The 20400-nt window shown below is 36.3% G+C and overlaps 2 protein-coding genes and 1 non-coding gene across 8 annotated transcripts; 2 read left to right on the top strand and 1 right to left on the bottom strand.

The window, feature by feature from the left end:
- The first annotated feature begins 7010 nt into the window (after window positions 1-7010).
- On the top strand, window positions 7011-12789 carry LOC147501610 (serine/threonine-protein kinase SRK2E). 3 transcript variants are annotated; one of them, XM_086606657.1, is made up of 9 exons: window positions 7011-7413; window positions 7481-7555; window positions 7635-7736; window positions 7820-7873; window positions 7989-8081; window positions 8712-8804; window positions 9868-9972; window positions 10060-10158; window positions 12139-12789. In XM_086606657.1, exons 1-9 carry the CDS (start codon window positions 7228-7230, stop codon window positions 12427-12429), a joined length of 1098 nt encoding a protein of 365 aa, XP_086462783.1. In that variant the 5' UTR covers window positions 7011-7227; the 3' UTR covers window positions 12430-12789. The 3 variants fall into 3 exon arrangements, with proteins under 3 accessions (XP_086462783.1, XP_086462784.1, XP_086462785.1); XM_086606658.1 differs by lacking the exon at window positions 10060-10158 and having other exon boundaries at window positions 7014-7413; XM_086606659.1 differs by lacking the exons at window positions 9868-9972; window positions 10060-10158 and having other exon boundaries at window positions 7014-7413.
- Window positions 12790-14310: 1521 nt separating this feature from the next.
- TRNAD-GUC (transfer RNA aspartic acid (anticodon GUC)) lies at window positions 14311-14382 on the top strand. Its single transcript has one exon. It is a non-coding gene; the product is annotated as a tRNA-Asp (tRNA).
- Window positions 14383-14523: 141 nt separating this feature from the next.
- RTNLB13 (Reticulan like protein B13) lies at window positions 14524-16045 on the bottom strand. 4 transcript variants are annotated; one of them, XM_086603807.1, is made up of 6 exons: window positions 15901-16043; window positions 15775-15810; window positions 15645-15680; window positions 15369-15564; window positions 15050-15261; window positions 14524-14932 (listed from the first exon to the last, which is right to left on the bottom strand). In XM_086603807.1, exons 1-6 carry the CDS (start codon window positions 15950-15952, stop codon window positions 14754-14756), a joined length of 711 nt encoding a protein of 236 aa, XP_086459933.1. In that variant the 5' UTR covers window positions 15953-16043; the 3' UTR covers window positions 14524-14753. The 4 variants fall into 4 exon arrangements, with proteins under 4 accessions (XP_086459933.1, XP_086459934.1, XP_086459937.1 ...); XM_086603808.1 differs by lacking the exon at window positions 15645-15680; XM_086603811.1 differs by lacking the exons at window positions 15645-15680; window positions 15775-15810 and having other exon boundaries at window positions 15901-16045.
- Between the last annotated feature and the right edge of the window lie 4355 nt (window positions 16046-20400).

Raw genomic sequence — 20400 nt, 5'->3', positions numbered from 1 at the left:
ATGTGGAGCAACCAAAAGGATTTGTTGATCCACACCATCCTAATCATGTTTATTGTCTTAAGAAGGCTCTTTATGGTCTTAAACAAGCTCCTAGAGCTTGGTATGAGCGCCTTACTGCCTTTTTTTTGGAACGAGGTTTTTCTAGGGGGGGAGCAGATAAGACTTTGTTTGTACAACATGGTAAGGATTATGTGCTTATTGCTCAGGTCTATGTGGATGACATTGTGTTTGGTTCCACCTCTAAACACCGTGCTCTTTCCTTTGCTGATCTTATGCGAACCGAATTTGAAATGAGTATGGTGGGTGAGCTAAATTATTTTCTTGGTCTCCAGGTAAAACAATTGGACAATGGGATTTTCATTTCTCAGATAAATATGCTAGAGATATTCTGAAAAAGTTTGGTATGGACTCAGCTAAGCATACTCGCACTCCCATGAGTACGACGTCTAAGTTGAGTAAGGACAACTCTCGTAAAGATGGAGATATAAAATTGTACGGACAGCATCATTGGAAGCTTATTGTATCTCACTACAAGTCGTCTTGATATTGCGTTTAGTGTTGGTGCTTGTGCTAGATATCAAGCGTGTCCTAAGGAGTCTCATTTCCTTGCAGTTAAACGCATTCTTTGTTATGTTCATGCTACTTCTAAGTATGGCTTGTGGTATACTAGAGATACTAATTGTGAGATAGCTGGTTATTCGGATGCCGACTGGGCTGGTAATGCTGATGATAGGAAGAGTACATCTGGTGCATGTTATTATATTGGTAACAACCTAATTGCTTGGCAAAGCAAGAAGCAAAATTCCATCTCCTTGTCCACAGCTGAGGTTGAATACATTGCTGCTGGAAGTTGCTGCACCCAATTGCTTTGGATGAAGCAAATGTTGAGGGATTACAGGCTACAACAGGGTACAATGTCTATTTTTTGTGATAACGCTAGTGCCATCAATATTTCCAGAAATCATGTTGAACATTCTCGAACTAAGCATATTGACATTAGGCATCACTTCATTTGGGACCAAGTCGAGAGTAAAGTGGTTTGTGTTGAGTATGTTCATACAGATAGTCAATTAGCTGATCTGTTCACTAAACCTTTAGATTCCCTTAGGTTTGAATTCCTTAGGAAATATATTGGTATTTGTGCTTTTGACTAGTTAGTGTCGTTTGTTCTGAAATTTTCTTAGTTTTCTGCATCCTTGGAGGTGTTAAATATATTGATGAAGTAGCATTCATTTACTGGCATGTGTTGACTGTTTTGCTCTTTGTTTCCATGTGTATGAGATGTCATGTTTTAAATTGCAGTTCATGTCGTTCATTGCGATCTTAATCTAGTTGTGCATTGCTTCATAATGCTTATCTTATATTGGATTTTCTGTTGTCACACACATCTTACACACTCACACTACAATTTGAGTTTTATAGTTTTCACCGGACTTCTATGACATATTTTTCTATACGTTTGTGAAATCTATGCAACTCAATATTATATTTTTTAATTTATGGAGCACAGGCATGTAATCACCCAGGTTGGTTGATTCGTAGGGGTTTAAGCCTGGTAATCTAAGACCAACTGGTCTGGACTTACCAATCGACAACCTATTACAAGGGATGATTCCTCTCCAGTATATAAACTCTCTCTCTCTCTCTTTTTCTCTCTTTTGGGGCACAGGCATGTAACCACCCGGGTCGGTAGATTCGTAGGGGTTTCCACCTGGTAATCTAAGACCAACTGGTCTGGACTTACCAATCGAAAGCCTGTTATAAGGGATGGTTCCTCTCCAATATATCTATATATATTAAGAAAAAAAAAACAAAACAAAAAAAAAAAAAAAAAAAAAAAAAAAAAAAGAAAGAAAAAGAAAGAAAGAAAGAAAATACGAATAATACTAATGCTTCTTCTTGTGTTTTCTTGAGTTGCAGCTTTTCACTTTCATATAGTTAGTTGTTGTCATATTATTCCCGATGGAAACTATGCTTCACAAATGTGTGTTGAGCATTGATCTCTTGCACAAATAGAAGTCTGCACTATAAGTCTTGCATTATGGTCCTAATGCACATTGTGGTTTTGTTTTCAGTGCGTTATATGACTTGTTTTTTTTTTGCTGCTCATGTCATGTGGTCGAAAGTTCCAAGTTTAGTCTTGCGAATGCCATTTTTTGAATGGTTCTTTATGAATGTCCTTAACTTCTTCTTATGCATGCTTGCATTTCTCTTTCGCCTCATCCAGTGTTTTTGGTTACAAAGTTGTCTTGCTGCTTACTTGCAGAGCGTGACTTGTCATGGTCAAATTTTTTTTTTTTGCTATGGAGTTGCATACTGCACTAGTTAGGGGGAGTTTCCTAGTTCATGATGCATGTTACTCTTCATCACATATCATCTATGTATATCATTGAGAGGGAGACTTGTTGTGATTAAGGTGAATTTTTTTTTTCGTTACGTTGATGCTTGTCGAGTGTTGGACAAGAACATTGGAGTATAGGCTTGGCGACATCAGTTTTGAGTGATTTTTAAGACGAGTTTTCATGCATGTTCAGTAAGTATTTTCTGTCCTTTCTGGTGAAGTTTCAGCATGATTACTATGTGTTTTGTGTGACATTCTCCCTGTTCCTTCAACTCGTGGTGTAAGGCAGTATTCTTAAGGATTACTATGTGTTTTTGTGGGCAGAACCTGCTGTCACATGGGTTACTTGCTTGATTGTTGCTTGTGGTTACTCGAACCATTTTATTTTTGTTATATTATGAGTGTTCTTTTGCTCTGCCTTCATTACTTATGTGTCCATATTTGATGTATTTAGGGGGAGTTCCACATGCACCCCTACTTGTTTCATTTAGGGGGATTTCATCTTTTGCTGGCTATGTTTCTCATTGCTTCTATTGCTTAGTGCTAAGTACTTACCCTATGTTACTTTGTTCTAACCTTCACCTTTTGTCTTTTCGTGACAAAAAGGGGGAGAGGTGTTTCAATGCTTGTTTTATGTGCAGCTCGCTGATCTTATTGCTTTTGAGATTTCAAGCACTTTGAAGATTTGTGGTTCAGTTATGGATTGGATTATATGATGTATTGAAGATCTTGCAGAGATTGTGTATTTGTTGTGGAAATAATGCTTATACTACAGATGAAGTCAAATAAGAAGAGAGCTGACTGATACTGAAGAGAGGGGGAGAGTTGTTTTCTTTGTAGAACCGGAATCTTGTATTCTTGGTTCTTTGTAATTAGCATTAGGTCATTAGCGGGAAGTTTTTTGATGTAATTTCTAGTTATTGTTTGTAAGGTTTTGTCACGAAATCGGCCAAAAGGGGGAGATTGAAAAGCCCACATATAATGTTTGGCCCATTTCATGACTAACCAAGGCTTTGGGTCCATTAGTTAGATAGCAGTTCCGTGTAAAGAGAGATAGACAACAACAAATTGGATGTCGATCAAAACCAATGTTTGAGGGATTGTGATCAACAAAGTGGATATCGATCAAAACCGATTTTTGAGGGATTGTGATCAAAACTGATTTGATCTTGGAAGTCTGAGAAGTAATATAAAAACAAGAAACACAGATAGTCGGGGTAAGCTTTTTCAGTAGAATAATTTTAGAGATTCCGAAGTGCATTAAGAAAAAGACTTCATTCATCTAATTTAGTGTTCCTATTGTTGAAGACGACATGAGATCAATGAATTGAGTTCTTCCATGCTTGTTTATTGTTAGTGGCTTCTGCAAAAGGAGTGATTCTTCTTCCTGCGAAAGGAGGCGAAAGGTTACAATATTGAGGAGTACGATATTTGGGTAATCATGGGACTTGATCCCCGTTGTGAGTATTCTTACTTTGTAACTGATTGATTTATATAGTGGATTTTTATCTCACTACCTGAGATAGGTAGTGATGTGGATGTTTCCCAGTGATTGGGTTTACCACGTTAAAAAATTCTCTGTGTCTTGTCTCGTTTTATTTTTTTCAGTTTGATTGTCATAGATAATTGTTTGCTTGTGCATGATTAAATCTAATTGGAAACATTGAATTCATCGAGATTACTCTATGAAATCGTCTCTGGGAATTTCAGTTAGGTCCAGTTTTCAATTTGGGGTTCAGTTAACCAATATAAACTGAACCGACCCAGGTACTAGATATGTATAGAAATTTTAGAGTTTTTTTTTATTACTATTTTTATTTATTTATTGGCTAAATAGTTTATGTTATTGAGCACTTGAATGTTTATTGTGATTGAACTTACAAATTGTCAACATGCCTAAATTGACATTAACACTATTTAATATATTTGTTAAAATTTACTTGGCTAGTGATTAGTAGGCCCATATAGGTTTCAATTTGAAGCTTAATAGAAGTCCCAAACCGAAACCGAACTAAACATTCTATCTCGGTTTTTATTCAAGTTCGGTTTCGGTTTAAACTTAGAAAAAACCGGGTATATCAGTTCGGTCTACGGTTTCTATAGGAATCGGTAAAAACCGGACCGAGAACAACCTTAGTTTTATCTAAAATGAGCTGTTGGATTAAATTAGTGGTTGGAATAGATAATGGATATTCCCATGAGCCCAATCTCAATATATGCAATTTGTATAATTTTCACTACTTATATATTGTGCTACACCCTCGAGTTAATTATGTTTATCAATGTGATGAAGTACGAATGAAGAATGCCCCTCGAGTTAATTATGTTTATCAATGTGATGAAGTACGAATGAAGAATGCATCATGAGTTAAATTTTTTTTTGACTATATTTCTATATACTGTTTTGGAAATTAGTGGTATCTATATACTGTTTTGGGAATTAGTGGTATCGGAAGTGCTTAAAGCTTGCGGGAGACAACAATTACCTTCCGCCAACTCGATATGAAATGGCATCTGGTAGCATCTAGGAACTCTCTATTTTATCCAATAGTGTGGCTTTCCCTTTGAAAAAGTTGGGCAGATTATTAAAGTCATGTACTTCATAATAATACAGCAGAATAACTAAAAATTTAGTACTCTATTTCTATTTTAGTAATAATTATTCTATTTTAGTAATAACTAACCCCATTTTACCTCAAGTTTAATATTAGGATTCAATAATAATATTTTAACAAAATCTTATATATCATACTTTTTCCCTATAAATAAGGTTATATGAACTCTTGCTCATACTGGTAAGTTCTCAACCAGATCAATCTATATGGCCTTAAAGAAATTAACTAAAATGTAATTTCTTTAAGTTGTTTAATTAGGGCAAGTTTGTGGTGCCAAATCACTCTTTTTGTGATTGGCAACTTTTGTATGGATGCGCGTCTACACATGACATGTTGGTGAGTAAAGATATATATTATACATCATTGAATTCATGATGTAGTTTGTGTGGAATGCTGGGAGAGAACTGTACTCTAGACTTCTTTACTTTTAAATGTCCATACTCGATCAGCTCTAAGCCCATTTTACAAGGGGTTAATGCCAAGTTTGGTATAGATTCTGCTTATAATAGTTAAGTTATTGAATTGAATGGCTGCGTATTCTACAAATTTGCCAAGGAATTTAAGTAATATTGGTACTGAAGTGACAAAGGCATATGTCTAGCTAGGCAGTGATCTATGCCATATGGCAAGAGAGGATCAGAACAACGTTCTCCTGAGAAGTAGGCCTTGCCCCCTCAGCTGGTTATGGTTAAAATTAAGGAAGAAATAAGACTATACACGCTCAGAATGCTCAAAGAAGTTCCAGATAGCACCAATATATTCGAGCTCAAGGAAGTTCAAAATAGCATGCTCAGTATTCGAGACCTAGTAAAGAGACTTGGTGTTGATGCACATTAATTACAAGCTGAAACCACCAATCTTGGGTCAATGGGATAAACATGCAACAAATTGCTCAACTTGATCAACTAGCTAGTGATGGATACATAGGTGTTGCTAGAGATCATCCCGAAGAAGTGGAACAAGCACACTTCTAATCGATTAAACTTTCAAGTGAAACAAATACACCGTAGAAGAGAACAAGCCTGACAGGGACAACCCACAATCTTTTGGTAGGCTGTGCCTTTGAGAGAAGAGCGAGGCAACAAAGATTCGAACGATTATGTTGCTTTTCAACATTCCTCCTGTATGGATTGCAATTGGAGGTTCAAAATTTAAGAGACTATAGAAGAGAGGAAGGGTGTACACACTATACAACTTCTGAAAAATGAATTAAACCTTAACATTTCTTCTTGATATGATCAAATTAATTGCAAAAATAAATATATCTATTTTGGCAAGGCTACAATATTTCAGAAAACTTTTATTCATCAATGAACTAGTGGATTAGTGGTTGGAAACTCAGAATGATTATGGATATTTAGGGGCGGCCCTGAGCACAGACGAGACAAGCGGCTAGCTGGGCCCCCAAAATTTGACCCAAAAGTAGGGCCCCTTTTTACACACAAAAATAAAAACTATATATGCTATTAGTATTTCAAGCATGTTGTACACTGCCTAGTTGGTTTCTTAGTTGATCTCCACAACATACACAATGTGTATAACTTTTGCTATTTATTTTAAAAAACAGTTAATTAATGTGATGAAATATAGTGAATATTGATCATGAGTTAAGAATTCTATTGGAATTGTACATTTAGATAATCAAGTGAGCGGAGCCAACAATCTAGATAGGGGGTATTTGGACAAAAAATCATTTGGTTAGTTTCTGTCTGTTCTCAATATTTCTCTCTCCCTCTCCACTCAATCTCTTCTTCTCTACTCTTCCCTCTCCGCTCACACCCCACTGCATAACAGTATACTAGTGTTATTATGGGAATTAATGGTATCGGAAATGGTTAAAGCTTGTAGTAGAAAAGAAAGCCTCTTTAGCCCAAGTGAAATGGTACGTGGAAATTCTGTTAATTTCGGTAGGAGAAACTGCAACATCAAAGATTGAATCAATAAACTTGTACGTGACATATGTGGACCCAAATTTTGTAAATAACAATTTGCACCAAAAAATATCTCGAATCCACTCCAGTCCAAACTCCAACCAAACTGGGCTTTCAAGTTTTGACAACAAATAAAAAAAAAAGTAGTTCCCGTCACGAGCTCTCTTCCCTTTTCTCTCTGGCAACCGAAAACCCAACTTAAAAAAAAAAAAAAAAAAAAAAAAACTCACGGACTTGAACCAATTTTATTTATTTATTTTATCTAGATCATTCCACCTTCTGCCACGTTTTACAGTTTCCTTTTCAGTTGTGGGTTGTAAATGTGAAATATATTAATATAATGGATCGACCTGGAATACACAATTTCGGGCCAGCAGGAATAATGGATTTACCAATTATACATGAGAGTGATCGTTATGAACTTGTTAAAGATATTGGCTCTGGCAATTTCGGTGTCGCTAGGCTAATGCGTGATAAACAAACCAAACAACTTGTTGCTGTTAAATATATCGAACGTGGTGAAAAGGTAAATATAATAACAGTTTTTCAGAGTTTATTTCACTCACTATATTAATTATGTTGAATTTAAACAGATAGATGAAAATGTCCAAAGGGAGATTATTAATCATAGGTCGTTGAGGCATCCTAATATCATTAGATTCAAAGAGGTTGGTATGAAATTATTTATTTCAGACTATATATTGGAAGGAATGAAAACTGAGTTTTTTTTTTATTGTCGATCTCAAGGTTGTATTAACACCGACCCATCTAGCCATTGTAATGGAATATGCGTCTGGTGGAGAGCTTTTCGAGCGTATATGTAATGCCGGTCGCTTCAGTGAAGATGAGGTTGGTGGTCTACATTTTCACTTTACCACCCCAGTGTCTGTGCATTCAGTTGATTTCTTTTTTTCCCCTTATTCTGGTTGCAGGCCCGTTTCTTCTTTCAACAGCTTATATCAGGAGTTAGTTATTGTCATTCGATGGTAAAAGTGTTTTTTTTTATTATAAACTGCATTTGCACTGTATTATGGAGCGTGATTACTGATAGAGAGATTTATATGGAATTTTAACTTAGTTGTTTCAATTTTTAAATTGAAGCAAGTGTGCCATCGTGATCTGAAGTTGGAGAACACGCTACTGGATGGAAGCCCTGCTCCACGATTGAAGATATGTGACTTTGGATACTCCAAGGTACAAAAGTTTGTATCATGTTCTAATTCATTACAACACCATGATCTGAGTTTGCGAGTTGCACAAATGTTGAGAAATATATATTTATGTATACATGTCTTTATGACATGCAATGGCTTGTCTATCTATACTGAAAGTCCTGCCAACTTTCAGACTATGACAAGAAACTGGATCCTGTGGTATGTTTGGTGATGGTATTGTCCACTCTCCTTTGTGCTCTGATTTAAGCCTCTTGGATCTTGTTACACCTCTTGGAGACCTTATTGCACAATAAGCAGTCATGGACTTCAAAACCCGGTGCTTGGTTTGATTTAAGTTGAAATGTCCAAATACAATGGCTATAAGATGAATTTGATGTTCTAGGTTCAGACTCAATGAGTTCAGGATAGTTTCACATGTGCCACATAAAGGAAATGTGGAGTTAGATTTTTACTCAAACTACATGGTATTTCAGTAGAGGTTTCACATGCACAGCAGTTATTAATACTTTTTGATTGGTTTAAAATTTTATTATCGTTGACCTACAAGTTGTTTTTTTTTGTTCGTCATTTCATTTACCATTACCTTTTCCTCTGCCTACATATCGTAGGTGAGTAATACCATGTTTCTGACGTTGTCTACTATTGTTAGTCTTCAGTGCTGCATTCACAACCAAAATCAACTGTTGGGACCCCTGCATATATTGCTCCAGAAGTATTACTCAAGAAAGAGTATGATGGAAAGGTTAGTTCATACTTCAAATATACAGTTTAACATAATATTCATCAGTAGTTCAGTACTGACATAATCTGGCAGCGTGATGTACTGCCTAAGACATTGAAGGCTTTGTGCATACTGCTTAAGAATAAATGTGGAGGTATTATTGAATTCATGAAGATGAATTATACTGACAAAAGGTACAGTAAAAAAATTGGTTTTGAGATGATTGTAATTTTTGACTAAACCACCATCGACTCACAAATATTATATAAAACTAATCAGTACTATTCCAATTGACCCCATCTTAACCATTTGAACCTTTCTATAACTGTAAAGAACTTAGGACATTTCCTTGTCATATTTGGCAGCAATATAGGATCTTTTTATGTCAATTGTCATCTGAGAACTTGGTTTAAATTAAAACTCCCTTAACTATCCATCCTCGCATTTTCGTATAACTACTCACTTTTGATGGAACTCTTTGTTAAAACTCTGGAACATTCTTCAGGACTTACCTGGATTGATATACCTCTACCTGTATAACCTCGGGTTATGTTTGGGCTGTATAATTATTAACTTCTTTTAAGAACACAAACCCTCACTAAGCACCATAACTACTTACCTCGGTTCGAAGACTTTTGATTCATTATTAAGGTGGTTTGCTTTTCGTTAAGATAGTTTCTGGTCTTAAGAGTAGACGTGGCACAATATTTCTTATTGGAGTTGAGCTGGTAGTGAAATTATGTGAGTTGGCTAGTACACTGTTACGCAGCATTCTTCGTCTTTTTGTTTATAAAATTTAGGTCCCAGCATCTCCCTGGGTTGCAAGGTTTTAAAAGAGGCAGTTTGTAATCTCTCATGTTACAATCATGTTTCTAATTCTGAGCTCATATTATGGAGAATGACTTCCTCTCGTCAATCTCCCATTTATCTCATGTTAATGTGTCTGCATTTTATGCTTTCAAAGAACCACTACCTGAGCTATATCTTTCATCCAGACGCTAACAAAAGATGCCGTACACTTATCAAATTCATCAAACTATTTTAAATACTACTAACATGCTGTTATACGTCCATCACGGTACAGATTGCAGATGTGTGGTCGTGTGGGGTGACCCTGTATGTCATGCTGGTGGGTGCATATCCTTTTGAGGATCCTGAGGAACCCAAAAATTTCAGGAAGACTATACAGGTATTTAGGTGGGCCTTACTGTTGCCAAATGTTATATATGATAGATATTCAATTCGATTGATTTGAAACTTTCTATCTGCCATGCAGAGAATTTTAAGCGTCCAGTATTCCATTCCAGATTATGTCCACATTTCTCCCGAGTGTCAACATATGATCTCAAGGATTTTTGTTGCAAACCCCTCAACGGTTAGTGGTCTAGCTTCATTGATGAGAATTTTAATCCCAATACTTTAAAAGCCTAGGTGAAGATAACAAACCGCTCAGGAACACTTAGGTTGTTTTTTATTGCACAAGAATTACCAGGGAATACCACTTTTAAGTACAGATCTTCTTGAGATAGGAAGCATATATAATGAGGGCATGAAAACTGTTACCATCTCGAGAGCTTCTATTAGAATTTTTACGTAGGGAGCATGTAGATTCATGGAAGAATTTACAATGTGAGAATTCTCCATTAAGCTCTTTTAGGATGGTCTAATTTAATTCTCCCTGTATGCCCTATCTTCTGAAGATTAACATTGAAAAGTTGGTCTTCCTTGTTAAGAGTTCCCTTCTGCAATCATACACACCCCCGGATGAATTACCTAATGGGAAAATATTTAGGATACATTCTGTTGTTCAAAAGAACATCTGACCTAGGTGACATCTCCCCCTTTTGAGTGGCAACCTATGTTACATGGACACACCATATTTCAAAAATAATCTATGTCGGATACGTATCTACATGTCCGTATCGGATACACACGGACACATATTGTGTGTGATATACCTTAGTTTTTTATATTTCGCCATGTCAGACACTCCGTATCCGTGTCGGATATGGACACACGTGTCCGTGTCAATGCAACTTAGGTGGCAACTGAATTAAAAGACTCCGAGTTTTTTTATTGCATGTATTTGTTTAGTGATGTTGAGTGTTGTTTATGTATTATTTTTCTCTGTTAATTTTCCAAAGTTGGCATTAATGAGGACTTCGTTATTTACTGGCCCTTGAAATGGAGGTTTCCTAAACTGTTGGACATGGATGGCCTAATTCTGTTGTTCTCATGCTTTCAACGTTCCTTTCTTATGCTCAATACGACATGACATTTAGTATTAGAATATAGAAACGGCTGTTGCAAATCAGAATTTAGTATCTCTTTTTTAAAAATAAATAAGAGAACTATTATAGTCGAGGGAATATACGCAAGTATAGCAGGGTATGGGGTAGAAGGTTCTCCAAAGTCCATGAAGTATCTGGTGTTGGAATTGGTGTGGTGTTGTGCCGACCGGATCTGTTGGGCATAATGAAGTATCTAGTTATTAGCGCCATTCAATTCCATGAAAATTTTATGGACAACTTTCTTATCTATACTAATCTATAAAGAGCCGTGAAGCCGATGATGTGGATATTCGTGTTTGCTTGCCTCCAATTTGTCGTTTTTGGTTTGTTTTCTCTTTTCTAAGCCTGGCCCCACCGCCCCACCCAAAATCAAACCAAACCCTACGCACTTTGTTTTTTAGAAATGGGACCTACAATTATCCAACGTGTCGCACCATTTTTTCCCCTACTAAGAGCCCCACAAAGGATATAAAATTGGGTGTGTTTAACCACATCGCGCGTTAGTACTGTGCATGTGCAACATATGATAGGGTTAAACACATCCAATTTTTGTGGGGCCCTCAGGAGAACAATAAGTGAAAACATTGGTGCGATGGGTTATAGTGGGGCCAATTTAAGGAGAAAAAAAAAAAAAAACAAGGGTATAGTGTAGAGTGTTGAGGGTTTGGTTTAATTTTGGGTGGGGCCATGCTAGAAAAGACGAAACAATATAAAAACGACAAATTGGAGACGGGCAGACATGAACATATGACGTCATCAGCTCGCTCCCTCAAGCCTCATTATATATGAGTGTAGATGGATACAATTGCATACCTGTCACATTCAGTACAAAGTTTCTTAAGTTTGAAGCTAGAACATTTGAATTCAAAAACGACATGTAGAGACTAGAGAGAATCAGTGATGGATTTTATGGCGTGACAATTTCCGACAAAGATGCATAATCTAGCTCGGACTGTCTTACACTTTTCTTTTTGGAGTTGAACACAGTCTTGACTGTTACTTACTGAACTTTATGATAGTCTCTGTATGTTGACCATTCTCACACCTTCTGTTATGTGCAACAGAGGATAACTATTCCTGAAATTCAGAACCATGAATGGTTTTTAAAGAACCTCCCAGCGGACCTCATAAATGAAAATACAATGAATAATCAGTATGAAGAGCCTGATCAACCCATGCAAAGTGTCGATGAAATTATGCAAATTATAGCTGAGGCAACTTTACCAGCGCCTGGTACCCGCAGCATCAATCATTTTCTGACGGGTAGCATGGATATTGACGACGACTTAGATGATTTGGACACTGATCCTGAGCTTGATGTCGACAGCAGTGGGGAAATAATATATGCTATGTGACACACTGGATGTGGGTTAGTTTTAGGAAGAAGAGCTTCAAAACGAAGTACTTATCGATTGGGCGGTGTGGCTAATTTATTTAAAGCCAGTATTGGTTGGACGAAAGTGGACCGTCAGTTATTAGAGATTTAGAGTCCTGGCATCATCCTCTACCTACCAGTGCATGATGTCCATAATACTCGTGTTGCCTAGTTGTTATTTATTTGTACCATTGGAAGAATTTATGATTGTATAAATCACTGCTTCTAGGGTGTGCACAAGACTGGAATTTCTACAAGTGTTCTGTGTTTGTGTAATCCTTTTCCGTACTGTATTTTCTTGTACTTCTTCCTTGACTTAAATGTAGACTATCTTTGTATCTTTCAGTGCACAGTTATCCAGCAGTATATGTATATCTAAGAGATATATTGGGTTCTTTCTTTTCTTACAAAGTTGTGCAGCACGCCTGAGTAAACTGATGGATAAACCCATGGAAAGTCAACGATGATAAAACAATGTACGACCTGGTAGGTTCTCTACGAGAATCCATTTGCGCGTAAACAAATCCAGTTTAAAGGCTTCGAATCCATGACTAGAATAAGCATCAGCCACTTTAAGTTTCCATAGCCAATTGCAACAAATCACCAAATGAATCCACGAGATATTTTTTACTATAAGCATCATATATTCATATGGTAACGCTGCTACTTCCAAAAGCTTGGGATGAGGATGATTAGCATCACAGGAAAAAACGCTTCCTTGTAATTGAAAAAACTTTCCCTTCGTAAATGTTTAGGGTCAAGGTGCAGCGCACATTTTGCGTCTCTATTTCAGGTGACTCCATTCCATTGCGCACCACTCTACCAGAAGGATCCTTTGAATTTCCCAAGCTTGGTAGGGTGGTGGCAGGTTCTACCCCTGATCTTTTTAAAGACTGGAAGCAGCAGCTGCACATCATCTTTTTAGTAAAGGAGAAAACCACCTCAAAAATCAATTTCTCTATACTTTTTTTGTATTTTATTAGTCTTTCGAGAAAAGCTGATTGAGAAATTGAAAATTAAAACCACCAACATTATGAACCCTGACATGAATCGAACACGAAACCTTTGATCTGAAATCAGACGCGCTACCGCGCCACGGATCCTATAAAGCCTTCAATTGATTGCTTAAAGCATATAATTTATGAGCATGTCTTCAGTGCGCAGGTCGTATGGTGCGCAGGTAATTATGGGCCTTTGGATTCAGTACTTCTGCCATTAAATACACACGCACCCTTGGTATGAGTGGCCGAGATGTAATGGCGCACCATACATCTCGTGCACCATAGATTTAGCCATAATTTATAGCCAAAACTTCTGTCTATTCTAAAAAATTTCCTTGTGTACATTTTAAAGTTTTAAACAAAATCCAAAATGATGTGCAAAACAAGGTAAGGGGATTTGTTTCCCCTTACAAACTTAGAAAACGGGCGCAAAAGACTAACATAATAGAACTACATACAAGTTGGCTGGACTGAGAATAATTGGGATCCTCGCTCGACCAGAAAATGTAAACTTCAGTCCTTAGATGCCTTCTAGGGAACATTTTTATTTCCCCTTCTTCAAAGCCTCCTTTTTGAACAAGTTACAAATTAGTTTCTAATTTTTGCCTAGAAATAAAAGTACGAAAAAGTTCAATAATCATAGAGCATTCTCAAAACTTCAAAAGTATAGACTATCCCTTATCTAGGTATGTTAATTGTTAAACACATAATAAGCCAATACCCAACAAAATGAAGTCAGAACATTTACGTGCCTGGCTATTGACATTTATGTGCCCTGGCTATTGTCAGTTGTATTTTTCTACCACAGATTGACTATGTGTTATATACTTATATATTAACGTAGCTTACTAAGCAACTAAGTCGTTGTAGTATAGTGGTGAGTATTCCCGCCTGTCACGCGGGTGACCCGGGTTCGATCCCCGGCAGCGGCGCATTTTTTTACATTTTTCCCTTGTTTTTCTACCAAACATATTCAAAGCTAGCAAGCAAGTTCCCACTGGAAAACATTTTTTTACATTTTTCCCTTGTTTTTCTACCAAACATATTCAAAGCTAGCAAGCAAGTTCCCACTGGAAAACAAGAAGACTCGATCAACTGTCTCATATAAGGTGTTCGTTTTCAATACCATGTTGATGTGTTCGTTTTCAATACCATGTTGATCAACAAGTACATTCAACCATGACTTCTGGATTCTTACTAAGAATCACATACATTAATGGCGAAAAATTCATCAACTTAAAGCTAACCCCTACATACATTATGGCATCACTAATTAACAGAAAAGAAGGCAGTAACGGGATAACTATTCAGTCTTTTTCTCCTTCTTGACAACACCCACCTTCTGCTTCATTTTTGTCAACACCTTCTCATCAAACTTGGTATGCAACCTTCTGCATTGCACCTTCATTCGCTCCCAAGTTCCCTTTATCTTGTCTTCATACTTCTCATAAATCAATGGAACAGTTAATCCCATCACGACACCTGTTCATTCTCTCAACCAAAAATAAACACACAAATAAATTTGTATCAGGAAAAAAAAAACGATTATACTAAGTTAGAATGTCTGTAGTGGAAACAGTTTATATGAATAATGTGTACCTATATAGAGGAGTGTGAGGAGATCAAACCAACTGCCTATCTTTGAAAGCACATACAAAGCAGCTACAATCCCAACAAACTCATACCATTCACTTGTTACACCCTTTCTAACCATCCAACGCAACGTATCTTCTAATAACCCTTTCAAGGTGTGTGCCGTCTTTAATGTGGTCTGCTCCGATGCTATAAAATCGGGCACGTTGGGTTCTTGTCTGAAAAACAAAGCAATTAAATAAATATAAAATATGTAACATTTTTTTTTCCCTCTACCACTAGTTCATTACAGTAATGACTTTCCAAATTTGTATGTATTGCTTACCGGCCAAGAAGTCTCGCGAGGTTTCCCCAGAAAAACAACAAAACAACAATGGCCATGGAGGCCCAAGAAGCAATAGTCAGAAAGTTGAATTGATACACTTCAAGCGCCACCCATGTTGCTGTTGCTATAGCTAGTATTGATGCACTCACTCTCTTTTTTCTCCATAACATTATATCTCTAACAATATTATTATTACCTGCATTGAACGATTGGTAATTAAAGTAGTAAGACTAAAAGTTGAATCAGTAGAATATAATATAAATTTTATCTCATTGCCTTTAGTGGTTTGAGGGAAATCTGGTGCATTATAATCTGCACATAGTGAAGAGTCATTAAAAAAATTAAGAGCAAGCTAGTGAATAGAAGGAAAATCAGGAATTAAAATCTTTATTTCATAGAGCTTAACCTATAGTGATTTGAGGGGTATCTGGTGCGTGATAATCTGCATATAATTGAAGCAGTGATATTTAAAAATAAAAGAGACTAACATGAAATTTAATTGAATTTAAAATTTCTCATCGAGCTTAACTACCATCAGTGACTTGAGTGGCATCTGTTGCTTCATAGTCAGTTTCTGTAGACATAGTTTGAGGCTTCAGAATATGATGGTGCGTAACCAATACTCCTAGAGTGTTTTAAGCTCTATGTTTTTCTTACTTGAGTACTTAGATAGTTAAATATGAGTTCCTACCTCGATGAGGTCGGACAAGTGCTTTTCTTGCATATAGAAGTGACGTGGCTGAATATTGTAGACTTGTGAATAGACGTGGCAACTTCTTGTGGATACGTGGAGAGAATATACAGCCCAGAGTACGAAACGTGGGTGATTGTCTTTGTCCTCACCATATTTTGTAGCTTTAGGAACCGCAGTGCGATTTTGTGCAAGCCTGAAAATGAAATGGCCACTATTCAAATCCAGTTTGCCCGATTGTTTTTTTTTTTTTTTTTCCAAAAGCCTCCAGCGGTAGGGGTGGCAATGGCTCGGGACCTCGGGTTGGGTCAGGTTCGTTTGGTGTCGTATTCGGGTCACATACGTGTTAGGACAGCGTTCTAAAAAACTAAAAAACGCTAGGCGGTAGTCGGGCGGTGAGAGAGCGCCTAGTGCCTAGACGGGCTATGCGCTAGACAATTTTTTTTCCTAATATGTATAGCAATATACACATATACTACCAGAAATGAAAAAATTATTTATCATAACTCAAAAAATAAACACAAAACGAAAATATTTATTACAAAAATAATAACATTACAAAAAATGCGTATTATTCATATAAAACATACTCTTTGATCATAACTCAAAATGTCGGGCCTATATTTAACACAAAAGTTTAACATATCCATATCCAATAAGTAATCCATATCCATATCTATTAACTAATATATATCCATATCTATTAACTAATACATATCCATATCCATATCCATATCCAATAACTAATACATATCAATTAACTAATCCATTGTTTTAGAATTTGTTTTTTTTTCCCATCCCATAATGAAATAATGTAGCTTTGTTTTTGTTTTAGCATAACACATTTTTAATTTATATTAAATTAGAGAGCTTAAGAAGGCAAGTAATTATTTTTCAAATAGGGACTATTTTAAAACTTTTTGGCTCACTATGAGCATCTTGGGAGAAACGGATATTAATATAGGTAGGATGGCATATAATTTACATTAGACTTAAGTCTTTTAAACTCATTCAAATCTTAAGCTTACTCGGGCCTTTATTTTTCGACATTTAATCATTCAAAAAAAAAAAAAACTTGACTGGACCGCCTAGTCAGTCCACCAATTTTTTAAACGACTAGGGCCTAGGCGAGTCGGTTGGACACCGCCTAGCGCCTAGAGACCGCCTAGTCTGATTTTTTAAACAATGCCTAAGTTATGAGAGCAAACTCAAATCCGACCTAATTATTAATCGTGTCAAGATGTCGAATCTGTCAAATCCAAACCCAACCCGCTTATATAACGGGTTGCCCAATGGATGAGTTGCTAAGCCAGCGGGTCAATTTCGGATAAGATTCACAGATTAATGCAAAATATTTAGTAATTCATATTTTAATTTATTATATATATATATATATATATATATATATATATATATATATATATATATATATATATATATATATATATATATATATATATATCTCAAAAACCATCTATAATTCAATTAGATATCAATGAAAATTAAATAACGAAACATCGAAACATATTTTTATCGAATGAATCAATATAACAACTAATACTTCTCTTTTTAATCGTTTATTTTAGATAGTTAGTTGAGATGATGAGATCTTTAAAAATAAAAAATAAGGAAACTTATCTTAAAACATGTTATACTGGTCACGGATTGATGACTCGACCCATGTCATCAACCCATTAGACACGAGAACAAATCAGGTCTACTAATGAGTTATTCGGGTAAACATATGTGACCTTAACCCAACCCATTTATTTAACGGGTTCAGCGGGTCCTTTAAATGACCCAAAAACTTTTTTTTCTAACCCAAACCCGCTTAGCGGGTCGTGTACAAAACTGTCACCCCTATCTAGTGGGACAGGGGTTGGCAGACCCTACCAGTGTATTAACCATAGAAATATTGGGTGGGGGGTGGGGATTATAGAGTTCTCAATGGGTCGAGACAAGCCCGAAGCCCGATTGAATCCGAACCGATAAGACAATGGCTTAGACTTTACATTTAGTCTAATAAAATTATTTGGCCAAGTCTTGACATACCTTTGCCCGGTCCGATAATGGTCCAGTCCGAAATCTATATATTAGATTTGTGTGTTTTATAGTTAATATTAGTAGTATATTTATTAAGGTATTTGTTATTGACGGACCCCATATTGTGTTGGGCAGACCCAAAAAAAAAACAATTATTACAAGTGTGTCATTAGTCCCAAAAAAACAAAAAAAAACAATTATTACAAGTGTGTCATTGGTCTCAAAAAGTTGAATTCGAAAACCCCAAGCTTAAACGCCCACTAGGTCGTTCATTGTGCAAACCTAACGATATGGCCACACCATTTGGACTAAGTCTCCAATGATATAGCCACATCGTTTGGACTAAGTCCCAAACAACTTGGCCACACCGTTTGGGACTTAGTCAACGATGTGCCCACACCGGTCAAGAGGCCAAGAAACAGAACTTTATATTTTTTCAAAGTTCAAATCCCCGACTAAGTCTCAAATGATATGGCCACACCGTTTGAGATTTGAACTTTGAAAAAATATAAAGTTCTGTTTTTTGGCCTCTTGACCGGTGTGGGCACATCGTTTGGACTAAGTCCCAAACGGTGTGGCCAAGTCGTTTGGGACTTAGTCCAAACAATGTGGTCATATCGTTGGAGACTTAATCCAAACAGTGTGGCCATATCGTTGGAGACTTAGTCCAAACGGTGTGGCCATATCGTTAGGTTTGCACAATGAACGACCTAGCCGGATTGTTTAAGCTTGGGGTTTTCGAATTCAACTTTTTAGGACAAATAGCACACTTGTAATAATTGTTTTTTTTTTGGACTTTTTGGGACCAATGGCACACTTGTCATATATATATATATATATAGGGGATGGTTATACTAACTCCACCTTATAGTGACTCCAAAGTTACTCCACTTCTAATAGTGGACTTATAAGATGAATTGAGAGCTAATTTTTTGTGGAGATATACATAATATGATGAAGAACGCCCCCACAAAAAATCAACTTAATTGAATATGTTTAACCTTGTCAAAAGTTATACCGAAATTAAACAAATATGGGTCGTTGGATAATTTCAAAACATTATAAATGATATTTGACGAGGTTGTACATCTTCAAATGAATTGATTTTTTGTAAGGATAATCTCTATTATGTAGAGAACATCTCCACCAAAAATTAGTTTCTAATTCATTGTATTTAGTGGTGGAGTTTGTTTGGAGTAACTTTAAGTGGAGTTCATATAACCATCCCCATGACCCCATATATATATATATATAGGAGTAGGTTCCGTTTACAACACTTTTTATACAACATTTTATACAATATCCCCCACCGGACCCTTCAAGATGTTTTAAGGGCTAATTTTTTGTGGATAAGATGTACTCTCACCATGGATATGGCCTCCACAAAAAATCAGGTCATATGAACATTTCTAAGTTTTTCCAAAAAGGGTTGCAAAATCGATATTTCTATACCGTTGATAAAAATTCGTAAGTTGAGAGCAATTTTTCTCATGGTTGGGAGTTTTCAAATAAGCTAATTTTTTGTGGAGATGATCTCCATGGTGTGAAGATCATATCTACAAGGAATCAAGGCTTAATTCAAATTTTCAAAGGGTATTGTATAAAACATTGTATAAAAAGTGTTGTAAACGGAACCTACTCCATATATATATATATATATATATATATATATATATATATATATATATATATATATATATATATATCGGTTAGGCTAGGATGACATATTTAGCATGACATACATAGAGTGACATAACTTGCTCACGCCCTAAAAGCCCGCCCACGAACCAACAAAACACAAAACAGATTTTGTGTTCTTCTACATGTACAAACCTGAGTTCAAACTTAGAACTCCAAATTCAAACCAAACTCCAAAACTCCACAATCTATATCCAAATTGATCACCCCACTCCGGCATCCCACTCCGACATCTCCGTCATCCGAAGCTTCAAGGGATATATTTTTCGGAAGACAATTTTGATGGTGGGGCAACGCGTGGGCATTTGAAGTTGGTTCCCGATCCATGGGTTGTCCAATTATAGTAGAGGATCTTAATACTCCCGCCAAATGCTTGTGGAGGTTATATTTTCTTTTGTTGGTTGAGAATCTTTGATTTTTTTTGTCGCTTTGAATTCTTACATTCACGATCCTTTTTATTTAGATGCTTTGTGAAGAAACGGGGCTTCTTTCTAGAGATTCTGATATAATTAGAGGATTGGGATTGACCATCTTGAAGGGGTGATGGGCTTCGTAATGAAAAGGTGCAGATGCGGCTTCACGGTCGAGGTAACCATCTAA

This window comes from Coptis chinensis, chromosome 4 (genome assembly GCF_015680905.1).
Source record: "Coptis chinensis isolate HL-2020 chromosome 4, ASM1568090v1, whole genome shotgun sequence".
NCBI lineage: Eukaryota > Viridiplantae > Streptophyta > Magnoliopsida > Ranunculales > Ranunculaceae > Coptis > Coptis chinensis.
This window is presented reverse-complemented; position numbering and strand designations above follow the sequence as displayed.